The sequence below is a fragment of the Oryx dammah genome, unplaced genomic scaffold (genome assembly GCF_014754425.2).
Source record: "Oryx dammah isolate SB20612 unplaced genomic scaffold, SCBI_Odam_1.1 HiC_scaffold_15, whole genome shotgun sequence".
Taxonomy (NCBI): Eukaryota; Metazoa; Chordata; class Mammalia; order Artiodactyla; family Bovidae; genus Oryx; species Oryx dammah.
In genome coordinates, this window is record NW_024070199.1 from 38,797,918 (window position 1) to 38,814,463 (window position 16,546).

The 16,546-nt window shown below is 53.6% G+C and overlaps 1 protein-coding gene across 3 annotated transcripts; it reads right to left on the minus strand.

Moving 5' to 3' along the window:
• Positions 1-1,506: 1,506 nt before the first annotated feature.
• On the minus strand, positions 1,507-15,282 carry FADS1 (fatty acid desaturase 1). Of its 3 annotated transcripts, none has more exons than XM_040255993.1 (12): positions 14,885-15,282; positions 12,878-12,988; positions 12,141-12,338; positions 11,388-11,489; positions 11,170-11,298; positions 7,804-7,864; positions 5,828-5,904; positions 4,830-4,927; positions 4,559-4,655; positions 4,270-4,349; positions 4,029-4,154; positions 1,507-3,800 (listed from the first exon to the last, which is right to left on the minus strand). In XM_040255993.1, exons 1-12 carry the CDS (start codon positions 15,074-15,076, stop codon positions 3,749-3,751), a joined length of 1,323 nt encoding a protein of 440 aa, XP_040111927.1. In that variant the 5' UTR covers positions 15,077-15,282; the 3' UTR covers positions 1,507-3,748. The 3 variants fall into 3 exon arrangements, with proteins under 3 accessions (XP_040111927.1, XP_040111929.1, XP_040111928.1); XM_040255995.1 differs by lacking the exon at positions 14,885-15,282 and adding an exon at positions 14,725-14,842; XM_040255994.1 differs by lacking the exon at positions 14,885-15,282 and adding an exon at positions 14,687-14,842.
• Between the last annotated feature and the right edge of the window lie 1,264 nt (positions 15,283-16,546).

Genomic DNA, 16,546 nt, shown 5'->3' on the forward strand with positions numbered 1-16,546 from the left:
TCTTTCCCGTTGTGGAGTCTTAGAACCTTGGTGAAGATGACTGTGCCAGTATGTATGAGTTCATCTGAGGGCTCTATTCTGGCCCATAAGGTCTATCTGCCTGTTTCTATGCCAATACCATACTGTTTTGATTGTTGTGCCTGTGTAATATATTTGAAATCAATATGTGAAGCCTCCGTCTTACTGTCAAGATCGTTTTGGCCCTTTGGGGTCCTTTGTGTTTTTATATGCATTTTTCAAAAAATTTTATTGGCATATAGTTGCTTTAGAGTGTTGTGTTAGTCTCTTGCTATACAGCAAAGTGAATCAGTGATGTGTTGGTGTATATCCTTTTAAAGACCAGTGATGTTCAGATATTTTAAGAGTAAACTATCTTTCAAGTGAAATCTTACGTGAAATGTAAGACTGTAAGAGCTCCTCTGGTTGAAGCAGGAATGAGATACAGTCTCCCCAGGAACATCCCATAACCAGGGGCCTCTAAACCACTAGGGTAGACAGAAAGTTCTGTCCTTAGGGCAGGGATCTTAGTCTGTTTCTAGCAGTTAACCAACCAGTTTTCCGGATTGAACCAAGCCACAAAACTTGAGCTCCGTTTTTCTTTTTGACTCTGCTGCATGGCATGCAGGATGTGAGTTCCCTGACCTGGGATTGGACCCTGCAGTGGAAGGGTGGAGCCAGCCTGCACTGATAGTGATGAGGGCCCAGAAGTGGGAAGACTTAGGAGTTACTGCCTTGACACAGTAGCCCTAGTTGAGGGCCTGTCTTCTGTGGTGGCAGGTAGTGCTTTGTCTTCAGAGTTACCTGGTCTTTTCTAGAAGTTTATTAACCACTGCAGGGAGAATTAGTCCTGCACATTTTATTTAGCACATTCTAATATTCTTGCCTGGAGAGAGCTGTTCTAGTAGGGCACTGGTTAAAAGGGCATTGCTTTGCAGTCAACTCTGAGGTATGAGTTGGCAAAAAGCAGTCTTATGGAGACCACCTACACTGAGATTAGATATGAGTTTAAAAGGGTGAGGGCATTGCCTCACGATAGGAGGAGATGATGCGCTGAGCGCTGAAACCGCTTAGTGTTTGCAGGTTGTCTACACTGAGCACTGAAACCACTTAGTGTTTGCAGGCTGTCTACACTGAGTGCTGAACCCACTTAGTGTATGCAGGCCGTCTACACTGAGCGCTGAAACCGCTTAGTGTTTGCAGGTCGTCTACACTGAGTGCTGAACCCACTTAGTGTATGCAGGCCGTCTACACTGAGTGCTGAAACTGCTTAGTATACACAAGCAGTCTAGCATTTAAACACTTGAGTGTCATGGGAAGGGGCTGGCCTTTCTTCTTGCCACAGTTCGTCTGAATCTTGGTGTTTTTCAGAGGGGCCTGACGATCCTGTACCCCAAGGGGGCTCGTGTTCTAGAAAGTTAGAGCCGTAGAGGTAGGTAGTAATCTGAAGCAGAGTACAGGCAGCCCTATCAACAGGTAGAGGAAAGCATGGATTATAAATGAAGAGCCTTTGGTCAAAATTAACTTTTATTTCTCAGTTTGACTTCATCGGCATGTGGTAACAAAATTGGTACACACAAAAAGGGTGCTGACACAGGGTCTACTTAAAAGTCCTGTGGCAGAGTGGTAGGAAGACGAAAGTAACAAGACAGCCTAGAAGTTGAGGAGTTTTTAAAAAAGTGAGTCCAAATGTTAGTGCTGCCACATCTATGACCAGAGAGGCAACTTACCCTCTCTAGTCGTGTTCTCTCCTGTCATGGTGTGGATCCTGTCATTGTGAGATCTCTCATGTTCTCTTGCAGCTCTGAGCTTTTTGTTACTCGTCTGTCCCTTTGTGGCCATGTGAGACCACACTGGGCCAGACTAAGGAGAGAAGGCCACAGTGGTTGAGGTGCTCTGAGGACCTGGACTTGGCTCAGTAAGACCCACTAGCTTTGCTCACATTGGGCAGCCTGGGCCCAAAGCCAGGTGGCCTGAAAGGCTGGGTTTAGCACCTGTTCCAGAGTGAAGGAGCCAGTGAAAGCACTCTCCAACTCTGCTCTCAGTTGTTCTGCCCCAGTGGAAAAGACCTAAAATCTGTAACCTGCTTTCCTGTGTGTGTCTTGTATGTAAAAGTCTGTTTTAAGTAACTGCAAACCCTGTTAGGTGGTGCCTCTAACCCCACCCCAACATGCCCTAGGCCCTTCATCGCCCTGATTATCACTCTCATCTCTTTGCCATTCTCTTCTTAAACTAAATGTGAATGCTCCCAGGCCTCTGCTTTTTTCTTCTAGTTTAAGGTTCTCTCTTTCCAGTGTCCAGAATACTCAATATGCTTAGAGAAGATGCTGTTGACCAGGTGAATTGATCTCACCTGAACTGAAAGGCTGTGGGGGTGGGGGTGCTGGTAACCCAGGGGGCCCAGTCCTGGCGTTCCCTCTCTAGAGATGGGTTAAACTGTTTTCAATTAAAAAAAAAAAAGAAAAAGGGATTAAAAAATTGTATTTCAGTGTTAGACTGATACACTTTTAAGAGATTCTCCTAAATTCCTACCTGGTCTCCAGCAGAGAAAGACACTTGAACATAGTTGCCAGAGTAAGGATTCTAAAGGACAGGCATGATGGTCAGACTTCTGTTTTTTATCTTCCTATTTCTGATAAGAACTATGAAGTGACTATATTTACCCAATGCCCCTGTTCAAAAGTGATGCTGTAACATAATTTGTTATAGAAAATCTCTTACAGCCATTATGTTCTTTGTGACTGAACTCTTGTGTTTTCATCATGACTAGTGATTCCAGTCTCTCCCCCGGCCTGGTCACTTGCGCTCACTTGACTGCTAGTTTTACTAAATTTGGAATTGCAAGTAGGGGAGTACCGGGAAGCCACTGGGAGCCCCAGTTTGTTTTTATGGAGAAGACTGAGTGCCGCACGTGCCCAACTTGCTTATGGAGCAAGAAGTGGACTCCGCATCCTAGGAGTGTTCTGTCCCTTGGGTGATAGTTAAGAGGCCAATGAAAAGCTGAAAGGATTTTTAATGGCCAGCGACTCCACTGGCAGCCTCATGCTCCCTTGGTACCCTAGATGAACACGAGACCAAATCCAGTAGTGTTAGCAGCCTTCAAGGGCTGGACGCCTCCAACAGCACAGCCCTGACGTCTGCTCCCCTCTGCCACCCTGCTTCTCAAAGTGGAAAAGCTGCTGCTTGCGGAGGCTGAAGCAGACAAGGGTCACACCTAGCCCTAGAGTGAGCTGAGCTCCCAGGCCCCGCACTGTGCCAGGCCTGAGAATTCTAAATCTTGCCCAGGCAGTTCAGCTGCTCTGTCTTCCTCCAGCCCGTGAACCTCTTGAGGTTTGCAAGCCAGGGTAGAGAAGGCACCAAGAAGTGGACCAGTGGGCTGAGTGCCTCCCCTTCCTGGGTGAAATTTCAGTGCTAAATCTCTTCCTGATTTCTGGGCTCAGTAGACCTTCCCTATTCTTACACCCTCCTGCCTCCCTCTTAGCTCACCAGCCACCTGCATCTGCCAAACAAAAAAAAGAAACAAAATTCACAGCCCTGTCCCAGAAGCTCCACCCCTCCTTTCAGGGGTCTTGTGTGTTTCCCCCACCCCTTTGGGTCTTAGATCTATGCCTGGAAAATAAAGGGGGGGGTTTGAGTGCAAACCTGTTGTCTCCTCAAACCCACCCCCTCTGAATATTAGGATTGTAGTGGCATTGCCCTCAAGCTTCCGTCTGCTTTGGTCCATAACCCTGCTTGCAGAGGGAGGCGGCTGTTATTGGTGGAGATAGGCATCTAGCCAGAGCTGCCCGGACTCCTTCAGTGAGCTGTGGGGGCAAGATGAAGGCAGGTGGTGAGGGAAATGGGCCAGAGCGGAGCCCAAAGGCAGACCACCCACCAGAAGTGCAGCAGCGAGGCCCTTCCAGAGCTGATGCAAGGCCCCTTTGCCGGGTGACCCTCCATTCCAGAAGACCCGGGAAGCACTGCGGTGGCTCCCACCCTGCACTCATCACCGACCCCGCCACCTTGCCCTCTTCCCAAGCTCAGATACTCACTGGACAATGTCGGCGAAGGCTGAGAACAGGGGCTTGGACTGGTACTTTATGCCATGCTTGGCACACAGGGACTGCACCAGGGGAGCCACTTTGTGGTAATTGTGTCGAGGCATCGTGGGGAAAAGACTTCAGGGACAACGGGACAGTCAGTGGGTCCAGCTCCTCTGTCCCTGCACCACCCCCACCTTTCCCCCGACCTGAGCCCTCCCCAAGCCCCTGCCTCCCTGGCCTCCCTACTCACTGGTGCTCAATCTGGAAGTTGAGGTGGCCACTGAACCAGTCATTGAAGGCTGACTTGTGGACGTTGCACGTTGCCTGGAGCTGGAGGGGAAGGTCAGAGGGAGCATGGCTCTGGGCACCCGATGGAAGGGCCAGCCCAGCCTTCTTCAGGCAGAGCTGGCCTGCTTCAGTCACTCCCTTCCCCACGTGGTGGCAGGAGAGAAGTGTCCAGCTAACGAGGCAAATTTGGGTCTGTGCCCATCCACCCTTTTAATTGTTATGCCCAGGTCTTTCAAGTGACTGTCCCTTACCTGGGTGGAGACCCAGTCCATGTTGCGGTCATGGTCAATGTGCATGGGGATGTGGTTCATCTGTGTAACCCACACAAACCAATTGCTTTCCAGGAACCTGGTGGGTAAGGCACCCAGACAAAATCAGTACAAGCAGTGCCCAGAGTTGTCACTCTCCCTCAAATAACTGCTCCAGCCCAGCACCCTCCCCAGCCAACACTCCCAGGCTAGACTGGTTATTCCCAAACATCTGCTTCTCCACACCAGCCCCTGCTCCCCCATCAAGTACTACCTGACCATGAAGAAAAGCCCCAGGAAGCCTTTCAGTCCCAACAGTGGCACGTAAGTGAGGAAGATGCGGACGTAGAAGGTGATCATCCAGGCCAAGTCCTGAAGCGAGAGGCAAGAGAGCCCTGTGACGCCACAGACCGCCTCTCCTCTTGCAGCGCCTGTTTCTCTGCATGGAGCAGCCACCCTCTCTGGTGCTGAGATGAGTGGTCACGGCGGCCTCTCTCAGCTGCCCCCTCCAGTGCCATCTAGCACTGCTGCTCCTTTCTGAGCAGCGCCCCCAGCCCTCCTTGCTTATTTCCTTCCCAGGTGCCAGGTCTCCCTGTCTCCAGTTCCCCCCAACCCCTCTCTGGCCTTCCTCCAGCTGCCAAATGAATCTTCCAGGACCACAGCTCAGTCCGTGCCAGTACCCTGATCAAACTGTCAATCAATTTCCTGCATCACTCTCCTCCCCTGACACCCAAGTCCAGCACCCCTCGTCCAGTGACCATATTCGCCCATTAATTCCCAGTTTCTCTTCTCAGAGTCCATTCCCACTTCCCCACCTCTACCTGTCCATGGCCAGCTAGAAAAGTGATGTCAACAAGTCCTTTCTGATGCCTCCCATCCAGCCAGGTGCAATCAGCTCCCTTTTGGAATCCCAGAACCTTCAACCTATACCTTTTCTCTGGTTGTAATCACATCCTGCTTCATCGGACATTTCCTGAGAGTAGGGGCCATCTCTTGTTCCTCTTCCCCCACCCAGCCTGGCCCCCGCTTTATGCCGAGCACAGTGACCTTAGGAAATACTTGCTGAATGAAATAGGGCATCAGAAGTCAGGTTGCCTGCTGAGCCCAAATCATCTCATCTAGAGAAAAGGGAGGTCTCTACCTGGTTCTGCTACTTTGCTCTAAATTAGGCCTGGAGTAAACCCCAGTGTGATTTTCCCTGGGGAACCCCATTCCCAGCCCTCAGAATACTGGCAACGAAGGATGTGGGATCTGGGGGCAATGGATACTTACCACCCACTTCTTCCTCTTGATAACAAAGTAGAAAATATACCACTGGAAGTAGACAGGCAGCAAGGCTGGGGGCCCAACTAGGGAGGAAATGGAGACATGGGAGGAAGTGTGAGCCGCAGAAGGGTTGCCAAGGGCCAGCTGGTACGGGACAGATGGCCTCCAGCACAGGGCTGCCCCTCTGCCATCTCCTGTCACCCCTCCAGCCACCCCCTTCAATCCATTTGGACCAACCAGGCACTGAAAGTGGGCATGAATGTCAGTCTGAAGAAAGGAGACTCTCCCATGGATGCTGAGAAGGTAAGGGGTAGGGCGTGGCATCCTCTTCAGTGGAAGAGGACAGCTGGGGAAACAAGCTTCACCTGGTGTGGAAGCTGCCCTGCACCTGTGCCTTTAAGAAGGAGCTGCTCACCCTCCTCGAGCTGAGCTGCCCTGTCTTCAGCCCTGCATCTGCCTCTGCCTCTGCCTTCTCCTGGCCCTGTGCCTATCCTTGCAGCCATCAGCCCCCTGCTCCTGGCTGCTCCACCACACGGGTGAAGGGACAGGAGCTGGAAAGTGTGTGTGTTGAGTGGGGGGACCCTGCTGATCCTCCACAGGCTGAAAGCTCACTTCCCTGGACTAGGGAAATGAGCTGGTGCCGCCCAACCTGAAGCAGCCTGGAGGTCAACTACGGGAAGGGGCGCAAGAGTGTCTCTCGGAACTGGGAGTTGAAGAAGCGGCCCATCCACTGTGCTAGTCGGTCTCCCTCTGTGTCCCTTCTCTGCAGAGCCTGACGTTACCTGTAACCCAGCACCACGACGCTCACCCCTGGCTCTTCTATCCTGATGTGCCATGGATTCTAGCCTTTCTTCCAATGTTTCTGTCCCGCCCTTCTATCCCATCCCCATATCTCCATAGGGATGGAATTCCAGGCAGTTAAGATAAATTCCCTTGAACTAAAATGGGATCAATGGAATCATTCCCGCCTTGGGGGAATGGCTGACGTTTAAAATTCCTTAGGCATTATGGAAGGGCTTCCCTCAGAGCTCAGTTGGTAAAGAATCTGCCTGCAAAGCAGGAGACCCAGGTTCGATTCCTGGGTTGGGAAGATCCCCTGGAGAAGGAAATGGCAACCCACTCGTGTTCTTGCCTGGAGAATCCCATGGACAGAGGAGCCTGGCAGGCTACTGTCCATGGGGTCGCAAGAGTCGGACACGACTTAGTGACTGAACCACCACCACAGGCATTATGGAGCAGATCTTTAAAGCAGCATCAATCTTCAGAAAGAGCTTAACAACTTCACCAGTGGTCCAGGGATTAGGAATCCGCCTTGCAATGTAGGGGTCTTGGGTTTGCCCCCTGGTCAGGGAACTAAGATCCCACGTGCCATGGAGTAACTAAGCCCACACTCCTCAACTGCTGAGGCTGGCGCTCTCCAGGGCCTGCACGCCACAACTAGAGTCTGCGATCCACAGTGAAGTTCCTTCATGCAGCAGCTAAGACCCAACACAGCCAAATAAATGAGCATTTTTAAAAAAAGAAGAAAAGAGCTTAAAACAACCATAGAAATGTTGTCTCTTCCGCTCCCTCTTGCGGTCCAATCCTCCCATTGCTAGTCTAGCTACCTTTCATCTCCCAGGGAGTTGGACTGTGCCCCACCTTGACCCTGATGTATGCTTGACAAATCAAAGTGAAGTTTCACAGGTTTAATCAGGCTTGCTCCCCACCACTCAGTTCCCTTGTGGAAGCCAGGGTGGGCCTGGAGGAACTAGTTTGATCCCAACACCAGTGACCTTTGACCAAACATTAGCCTAACTGTTGACTTTGCCCCTTAGAAGCTAAGACTGTTCCCTTGCAGGAGTAACCTGTTCCATGAGGAGAATTTCCTCCAGCCTTAACTTCAAACACTGTCATCCCAGGAGGCTTACTCCGTACTCACACCCAAGTTGGCAGCTCCTGCCAAGGCAGCGGCCCCCCTGGTGCTGGAGGAGGATACTCACTCAGGAAAAAGTATTTGTGCTGGTGGTTGTAGGGCATGTACTTTTTCTTCTGTTTCCCGAGCTGGGAAGGAAAAGCACGCACAAATCAGCACCCACAGGCCAGCCCCCCATTCCCCTCCCCTTGTGACTGGCTCTTCCCTGAGCAGGAGCAGAAGCCCACGGCAGGGGCCGTCAGGTGGCTGGCGCCATGGAAGGCTCCCATAGGCCCAGCCTGACTTCCAGCTCCTGGCGCATGAAGCCCAAGCTGCTGGGCTTGCTAAGCTCGCCATACCACGGACGCAGCTCGGTGGCTCACATCCGTACAAGGCATGAGCACAGCAGAGCCTGGGGGTCCTCAGGGCTCCCCATGTTCATCCAGAGACACCCTTGTCAGGTTTCCAGGGGCCCCTACCTCCCCTTCCTGTCTCCATCTGGTACTTTTTTGATACTTGGGTCTCCACAGACAACCATCTTCACCCCTATAAGGGCCAGCAGTCTCTCTATATCCAAGCCCCTGACCTTCTCCAAAATCATTTGGTTTCTTCAGATGTCAACATGAGCTTTATAAAATCCCTTGAAAGCTAAGCAATGTATGCCAAATATTTGTGGAAAGAATACCAAGAACAGCTTGGCAATCTGAAGGTCCTGGCAAGCCAGCAGGTGGTAAGGCGAGCTGCTGCCAGTTCAGCCAGGGTCCCCTAATGAGAGCATTCAAAACCATGACAGTGGAACTCTGCACCCTCCTTCAATAGCTCCTTCCGCCCCACGTGCCCTCGGTTCTAGTGACCAGACAACCACAGGGTACAGAAGGAACTCTACCCCAGAGCAGGATACCCCAGAGCTCATTCTTCCTTCATAAGTCCATTTGCTGTTTTGACAGAACATTTACTGAGACTGTGCCAGGCACTTCTGCTAAATGCAGCATTCTTCCTACGTTAACTGATTCATTCAACAAGTATTTATTAAGTGTCTATGTGCGTGGCACTGTTCTAGGTGTGACGATACAGAGATGAGCAACATAAAATTCCTACCCTTGTGGAGCTTATAATCTTAGGAGAGGAAGCTGGTAATGACCTTACAGACAGAGTTGAAGATAATTACAGATTAAAACCAGTAAAATATGACCAAAAGGGAGGGAAGCAGTGTCTTGGGTAGGATAGTCAGATACGGCCTCCTTGGGGCCCTGACATCAGAATGGAGACCTGAATGACGAGAAGGAGCCAGCGGTGCTGACACTGGGAGGAAAAGCATTTAAAGCGGAAGGAACAAAGGTTTGGGGTGTTCAAGGGACAGAGGAAGGCCAGTGTGGCTGGGAATATAAAAGGAAGAACAGTCAATAAAGCCAGAAAACTAGGGATGGCAAATCTCGCTGGCCCTGGGAAGGCTACAGGAAGGAGTTTGGGTTTTATTCCAAAAGTGATGGGAAGCCCTGGTTGGCCTTCAGCAGGCGGCAGGATCTGCTTTGCACTTTAAAGGCTCACTCTGGCTCGTGGTGGGGAGAATGAACCACAGGGGCAGGCCAGAGTTGACAGGAGGCCAGCAAGGAGACTGGACCAGTATTCCAGATCTGAGATGCACCAGACCCAGGGATGGGAGGCAGAGGAGATGGAGACGTCTATGGACTGGGAATATGTTTTGAAGGCAGCATCCCATCCCAGGCAACATTAACTAAGAGGGAGAAGCTGGAAGAGAAGCATCTGCCATGTTTGGTGGAGTAGGTGGGTAGAACTCTGGCCTTGTTTTGGAACTGTTATGGAAGGGAGCTCTATCTGCTGGCTGCCTCCTTGAATGGCAATCAAGACTGTAATGGCCATTACAATGCTGATAACTGCCCCACTGTTTCAGCTCTTGAAGGCCAGTAAAGTTATCTTTAGCATGAAGAGTTCCCTACACTTCCCTTGTTCTCCAGGGGAGCTGCGAGGCACTGGGACAGATGCTCCTGGGTCAGCCCACGGGTCAATGCTCAGTCTGCACCCTCTGAGGCTGAACCAAGAGCCAAGCAGTCTATAACCCACGCATTTCCTAACAGACAGCCTATCCTCAGCCTTGTAGCTAAACAAACCAAAACAAAAAAACAAAAAAAAAAACCCCAAAACACCAGAGAGTTATTTTGGTCCCAGAGCATTCTCTATTTTTAGTGTCTACAGAAAGGAATTTCCTAAAAACCCGAGTACCAAGAAACAACAGAGGGGAAAAAAAGAAGCAACAGAGGCAGTGGTGTGAGAAGGTTCCCTTCCACTTAAGACTCTCATCCTTTCTTAAAAAAAATCTTTATAGTGACAACAGAAGTGCTACCAGGAGCCTCATGCTCTGCCCAGTAAACAGCCCACACTGCTCTCTAAGGAGCCACCCGAGCCAGGGGAAGCCAGGGCCGGTATGTCATTTGCACAGTGTTGGGCATAGAGCAAACCAAGTAAGTCTCTTTTCAGGAAGTGGGAAAATTAGAACCTTGTGGTCAGAGGAAGTACAAGCCCCAAGCTAGCGGTTCCTGGGCTAGGACTGCCAGTGCTGCCAGAACCTTCCCACAGAGTTCTTCTCATGGCCAGAGAGGAAGGAGGGCCAGGCTGTCTTGAATTCAGGCCTGAAACTGAAATGTCTTTAACACCCATTTAATTCTGGGTGTGCTGAAATGTCACAGCGTGTCATGGAGTGGGGGAGGGGGACCTGGCAAAACTGACTACTGCCCAGAGCCTTGGGACAAAGGGTTTTAAATCAACTTTTCAAAGAACTCCACTGGCCACTCACAGCCTTCTGTTGCTTAGCACTCACTACAGGCTCCCAAGGTCTCCCAGCCACTCTCAGGAATTCATCCCATAGTGGCTGCAGTGTAATTGTTGCTCACAGCCTCAGAGGGCAACTCAAACCCAGAGCTGACCACCCTGAAAGTCAGACTAGAATCCGGTGGGCAGGAAGAATTACTCAGTGGATGAATATTCTAGGTGATGGGTATCAGAGGCGTGATCCAGTCTAGCTGTTGTGGGGGAGACGGTGACACAGAAGGATGCGACTCGGACGATTACAAGGTGCAGGGGGCTGACGGCCTGGGGTGGGGGTGTCTAAAAAGCACCTGCGAGGAGGACCATCCATCACCTTCCTTCAAAACTGAGCAGTGTTTGCACAGCAATCTGGTCATCCTTTGGGTCCTTGGCAGCACGTGGTACCTTTCTGCAACAGCTATTTGCTGACTTGAACTCACTACAAAGGACTTAGGCTGTCCTGGGCAGCCTGTTTATTCCCTATGGCCTCCCATGACTTCCAAACAGTCGCCCGGCCAGCCCGGCCCACAATGTCTTACCCACACAGACCAGCACGGTGAGCACTTCCCTGCAAGCCCACTGTGCTGGCTGGTTTCTGTGCTCCAAGACCATCACTGATACCTCTGCTCACCTCCACAGACAGGACCTTCCCCAGGGCAAAGAAGAAGGGGTGCATGTTGATGTCAGGGTCTTTGCGGAAGCAGTTGGGCTTGGCATGGTGCTGGAAGTGCATGTGGTTCCACCAGCTGGCAGGGGCCCCCTACAGAAAAGTGGGGTGTGAATATGAAAGCCTTGTGCCCCCTCTCCCCCGGGCTCGAGTTTCAGAGAGTTCCTCCCCATCCCACTGACCTTCAGGTGACCGATCACAAAATGATGTACCAGGTGGTTCCACTTAGAGGTCCCGAAGACGGACAGGTGTCCAAAGTCATGCTGCAGCCAGCCAGCCTGGGCCTGAGTGAGAAAGGTTAGTGCTGAGAGCGGCCCTGCGTCCATCTGAACTGACTCGGCCTCTCCCCCTTCCCTCATCCAGCTGGCCTGTGCTGGCCAAACTGAGTACATCCGGAAAGGAGTCAGGAAGTCTGGGTCCTGCCTCTGCCACTGACTCACATGAAACCTGGGGCCAGTCACTATCCCTTCTCTGTTCTTCGGAGTCTCCAGCTCTGGGCCTCTGTGACTTCTGATGGACTAAACATCCAGAACTACAGACTGGGACAGAGTGACAGACTCAGGCAAGCAAGAGGCTTAATGAACAAGTGGGTTCTGATAGCCAGGTGTTGGGGCGGTGTTGTGGTGGGGGGTGTGGGAAGCCAAGCTTTACCGAGAAACCAGAACCGTGGTTCTTGGCACTCGTGGACCATAACAGAATCTGAACATGAAGTTTCTGAGGAGACATGCCACAAGAAGAAGGGAACCCTGGGAGGAGCAGCTAGAGGCAGTGGGAGAAACAGAAGGTGCGTGTGTGGTGAAGATGAGCAGAGAGAAGCCACAGACAACAGGACAGGCGTTCTCTTTCTGTACTAACTCTCCCGCTGTGTCCTCAGTGGCCTCCTAAGGGGTACAAAGAACTTACCCTACAGATGCTGGGTGAGGCAGGGCTCTCACCTGAACTATACTGAGCAGCACGGAACACAGGAGGAAGGGCACCCAGGACGCCCCAAAGAACCAGAGAGTGAGCCAGGCAGCGACGTCCAGCAGCAGGATGTGCAGCAGGTACAGCACAAAGAAGACAGGGTTGGCCTCCATGAGCCCCATCCGCTCCACCGTGGCCCGCAGCTCCCGGAACTCATGAGTCAGCTCTTTCTGTAGGAGAGTGGAGATGGAAAGGCTGTTATTCTCCCCAATGCAACCCAGCACTGGAGCCAAGATCCCTCTTAAGCTCAAGGCATTCCCACTGCAATAACCGAGGAAGCCCAGAGTCCTAGGTAAAGGTACCACAATGCCAAGGATAACAGGTGGTGCTGTGGGATCAGGTCTAAGACCATGTGGCCTCCAGAGTGAAACAGAATCATTCTACCCCTGCTCTGCCACTTACTGACAGTGTGATCCCTGGTCATGTTGCTTAAGCTCTCTGAGCCTCAGTGTTCTCATCTGGAAATGTGGATTATATGATGTTATACTTGGCACAGAGTTAAGTGCTCAGTGGATTGGTCTCGGGTTGAGGATGGTGATGGTAGTGATGGTGGCCTTGTGAGAACCACAGCTTTCAAAGGCCCTGAAACCCAACAACTATGTGGGAGAAGCAAGGATCTCAAGATCTGCAAGAACTACTGACTGTGGTCACCTGAGCCTATGGAGGCCTGCCTTCTGCCCCCTGCCCCTCCATCACCACAGTGTCTCACATTCTTAGTGGGCTCAAAGCTGGGCTGCTCCGGAGACAGCTCTCCAATCAGGAGGGAGTTCATATACTTCCTCACAAGGCCCTTGTTGATGTGGAACGCCACAAAGGGATCCTGCAAGGATGGGGAGAAGACAGAACAGTGAGGAAGTCAGCCCTGCCCCCTGGGCTTGTGGAGGGCTCACACCAAAGGCCTTCCTCCTGATCCTGCAAGGACACTGCACCCAAGTTCAAACGGAGACCACCGCCCTCCAGGCAGCCTCATTTTGAAGCTGCCCAGACTAGTCCCTAGTGTCCACCACTCAAGATCACCCACAGCATCTGTGTTCTAGTAAGGGTACCACACCAAGGAACAGGAAGCACGAGGAAGGGGATCACAGAAAGCCGCGCCTGGGCTGGCCTTTCCTTTGGATGGCTCATGAAACGTGAGGAGGGAGACTCGTTGTGTCCACTAGGAGCTTGTGCATTTCTCCCCCTTTGCTCCACAGCTGTTCCAGTCGGCCTTCCGTATTTCTCCTCCCACTCTGAACACCCCATGCCCTGGCACACCAATTTTGGTTCTCCAAGGTGGGGTCCTCAGTGACTAAATTGATGAGATTAACGTCCTGAAGGTCAGACAGCCCCCAGGCCCTAAGGCAAAGCCAAGCGAGGAGGGAGCCGGGGCGGAGCCGGCGGCCAGTGGCACCACACGTCCGGACCAATCGCGCTCCCCGTTGCGGCCGGCCCCGGCCCCCAAATCACACTACGAGAAGCCCCAGCGTTCGGGCCTGCTCCGTCTACGCATGCGCCAGTCCACATCTTCGCCTTCGGCCACAGCCTGCGCGCCCCCGTGGTCCCTCCGGAGAGGAGCGCAGCCTCCCAGGCGTGCCGCGTCCGAGGGAGGGGCTGGTCCTCACACGATTAGGCTCTACCGCGACATCACAAGAACGCTAGTGGCCCGAGGGGCGCTCTGAGATAGCAGGGAGAAAGCTTGAGAACAGTAGAAGGGGTCGCGGCGCCAAGCGAAGGATATAGGGTGAGAGGACACAGCGAAGCAAAAGCTCCAACCTCTGGGTCCCAAGGAGTACCCCCCGCCCCCCTCCTGCCCCCCCAGCTCTGGAACTCTGAAGGGAGGTGCTAGCAGATTGTCTAGAGAGGGAAGCGGCAGAATCCGGGCTGGAGAGCGCGCTGGCCCGAGGGAGGGATGCCACCAGCACCGGGCTTAGAGCCCAGGAGTGCAAACAGCCGGCAGCTGTGGCGAATAGCTGGAGACCCTGCTGGACTGAGGCTGAGTGACCTCCCCACGGGATTCCAGGACTGCTCTCGTGTCCTAGCTAAGTGTATGCTGGTGCAGGCTCCCCACCTTCCGCACAACGGCCCCATTCCCCCCTGGGCACGAGCAGGTGCTAGGCGTCTCTGGCCAGTGCTGCCCCATCCCCTCTCTCGTCTTCACCCTGTGCAGGGGTTCCCAAGACAGCGGGCGCCAGGTTCTTTTCCCCCAACTCAGTTCTCCGTCCTGCCTCCACCCGCCAGCCTAGCCAGGCACGCTCGGTCCAGACGCCGCTGCGCTTCCCTGCCAGCCACCCAGACAGGTCAAGAATCCCTCTCCCCGCCACTGACCCCTCCTCCCTAGGTCTCGTCGGCAGGTCCGCCGTCGGGGAGCCCCGCGTCCCGGAGCTTCCTGTTTCTCCTAGCCCTGCTCCCCGGCCTGCCCACGCTTCCAGACCGCAGATTCCGGGCCGCAAACAGAGCCCACAGAGCGGTGGCGCGGCCCTTTGTCTGTGCGTGCACATTGCCAGCCTCCGTCCCTACTCCCCAGACTCCCCTTTTTCACCGCCTCTCCTGCCCTTGCATCCCGATTTGGCAGCACACCCAGTCACCCAGCAACAGGTACGCTCCTGCGCCTCCCGGCTTTTCCCAGAACTAGAGAGTGTTCAGCCACGACTGCCAAACTTCCTGTCTCGCACGCTGAGCCTCCAGCTCTAGCCGTCCGGTCCCGCCTCCTCCGGTGCCCCCGTCTGGCAGTGCTCACCGTGGCATCCTGCCCCGCGTAGTGGCTGATGACCCGGGAGCCCCCGGGATGCCGACGGACGAATTCACTGATGTTGTACACCTTTCGGTCAATCACGAGCCACCGCTCTTTTTCACGTCCAGAGCGCTGGGCCACTTCGTCCCAGGTGAAGTAGCGCGGGGTCGGCCCCTGGGCCGGGGTCTCGGGAGCCATCGGGGCCGGGCTACAACGCGCGCCGGCTGGGTGGCTGCGGTCAGGCGCGCGCACAGGACCCGCGGGGTAGCGCGCGCGCCGGCCTCGCAGGCTCTGGTAGCGGGCCCGCTGGTGCGCGTCCCGACCCCCGCGGCTCGCTCACCGGGTTTTCAGCCACTGAGGGGTGTTGGCGCCGAGCCCTGCTGCGCGCGCTCCTATTGGTCGAGCCGCGTGGCGCGGGGAGCAAGTCCCCGCCTCCCCGCCGGCCCCGCTCGGGCGTGCGCTTTGGGAGGGTCGTAGCAGGAGGGCGGCGGGCCGGAACGCGCGCCCCCTTGCGGGCACCTTGTTGGGGTCGCCGCCGGATCCCACTTTTCGACTCGCGCCTTTCGCTCACAGGGCGCCCCCGCGAACTGGATAACGGTTCCTGTGAAGATTCCTGGGTGCGGGGCCCGGCTCGGGGAGGGGGGCACCGAGTGCGCGGGCGCCCTAGGCCTCTAGGGTAAGGTGGGCTTGGCCAGGGTGGAGGCCAGTGGGCAGAGGCTGAGCCTGGTGAGTGTGGATGAAGGGCGGGCCTCTTTGCCAAGGAGGCCTGCCATGCCTACAGGGTTGAAGGTTGGGGGATTTGGCGAGGGGGTGTGGAGGGGGCTGTCCCAGGGGCCTCGTCTTGGGGGGCATCCTCGCTTGTTCCAGACCGTGACCTGATGAATTCTCCCGCCTTCTCCCCATGTAGCCCCACCGGTTGAGTGACTGGAATGAAAGAGTCAGAACCCTTGGCAGTTATCTTGCAAAGGCATAATTATGGGGTGTTGGCTCTGGAGGTGGGTGAGAATGGTTAATGCTTTACTGTGCTCAGTATAACATTAAAAATGCCCTACAAATGTTATAAACCTGTTTGCCTTTTTTACTTGTTGTTTTCATTTTTGTTCTTTTTTTTTTTTCTCTCCCAATTAACTGCCATCCTTAAATAAAAGGAAGTGGCCCAGCATCTCCGAGTCTCTGGGAGGCCCTGAGTGAAAAGCCTGGACCTTCCTGTTGAGGCATCCCTCCTCCATCCTGGAGGCACCTGGGAGCTGCCGGAGGCCTTTAGGTAGCTTAGGGGCTTGGAGCTCTGAGCTTTCCAAAAAGGTGAAAAAAGAACACAGAAGCTTCCGGGCTGAGAGGTGGGGGGCAGTCAAGAAGCTGTTAGAGTTATGAAGAAGCTCAGTTCATGTGTTAAATTTTATTTATTCAGAAAGCAATTTACAAAGCAGTACTATGTGCCAGGCACTGTTTTTAGTACATTGTGGACGTTCAGTTCAGTTCAGTCGCTCAGTCGTGTCCGACTCTTTGCAACCCCATGAAGTGCAGCACACCAGGCCTCCCTGTCCGTCACCAACTCCTGGAGTTCACTCAGACTCATGTCCATCGAGTCAGTGATGCCATCCAGCCATCTCATCCTCTGTCGTCCCCTTCTCCTCCTGCCCCCAATCCTTTCCAGCATCAGAGTCTTTT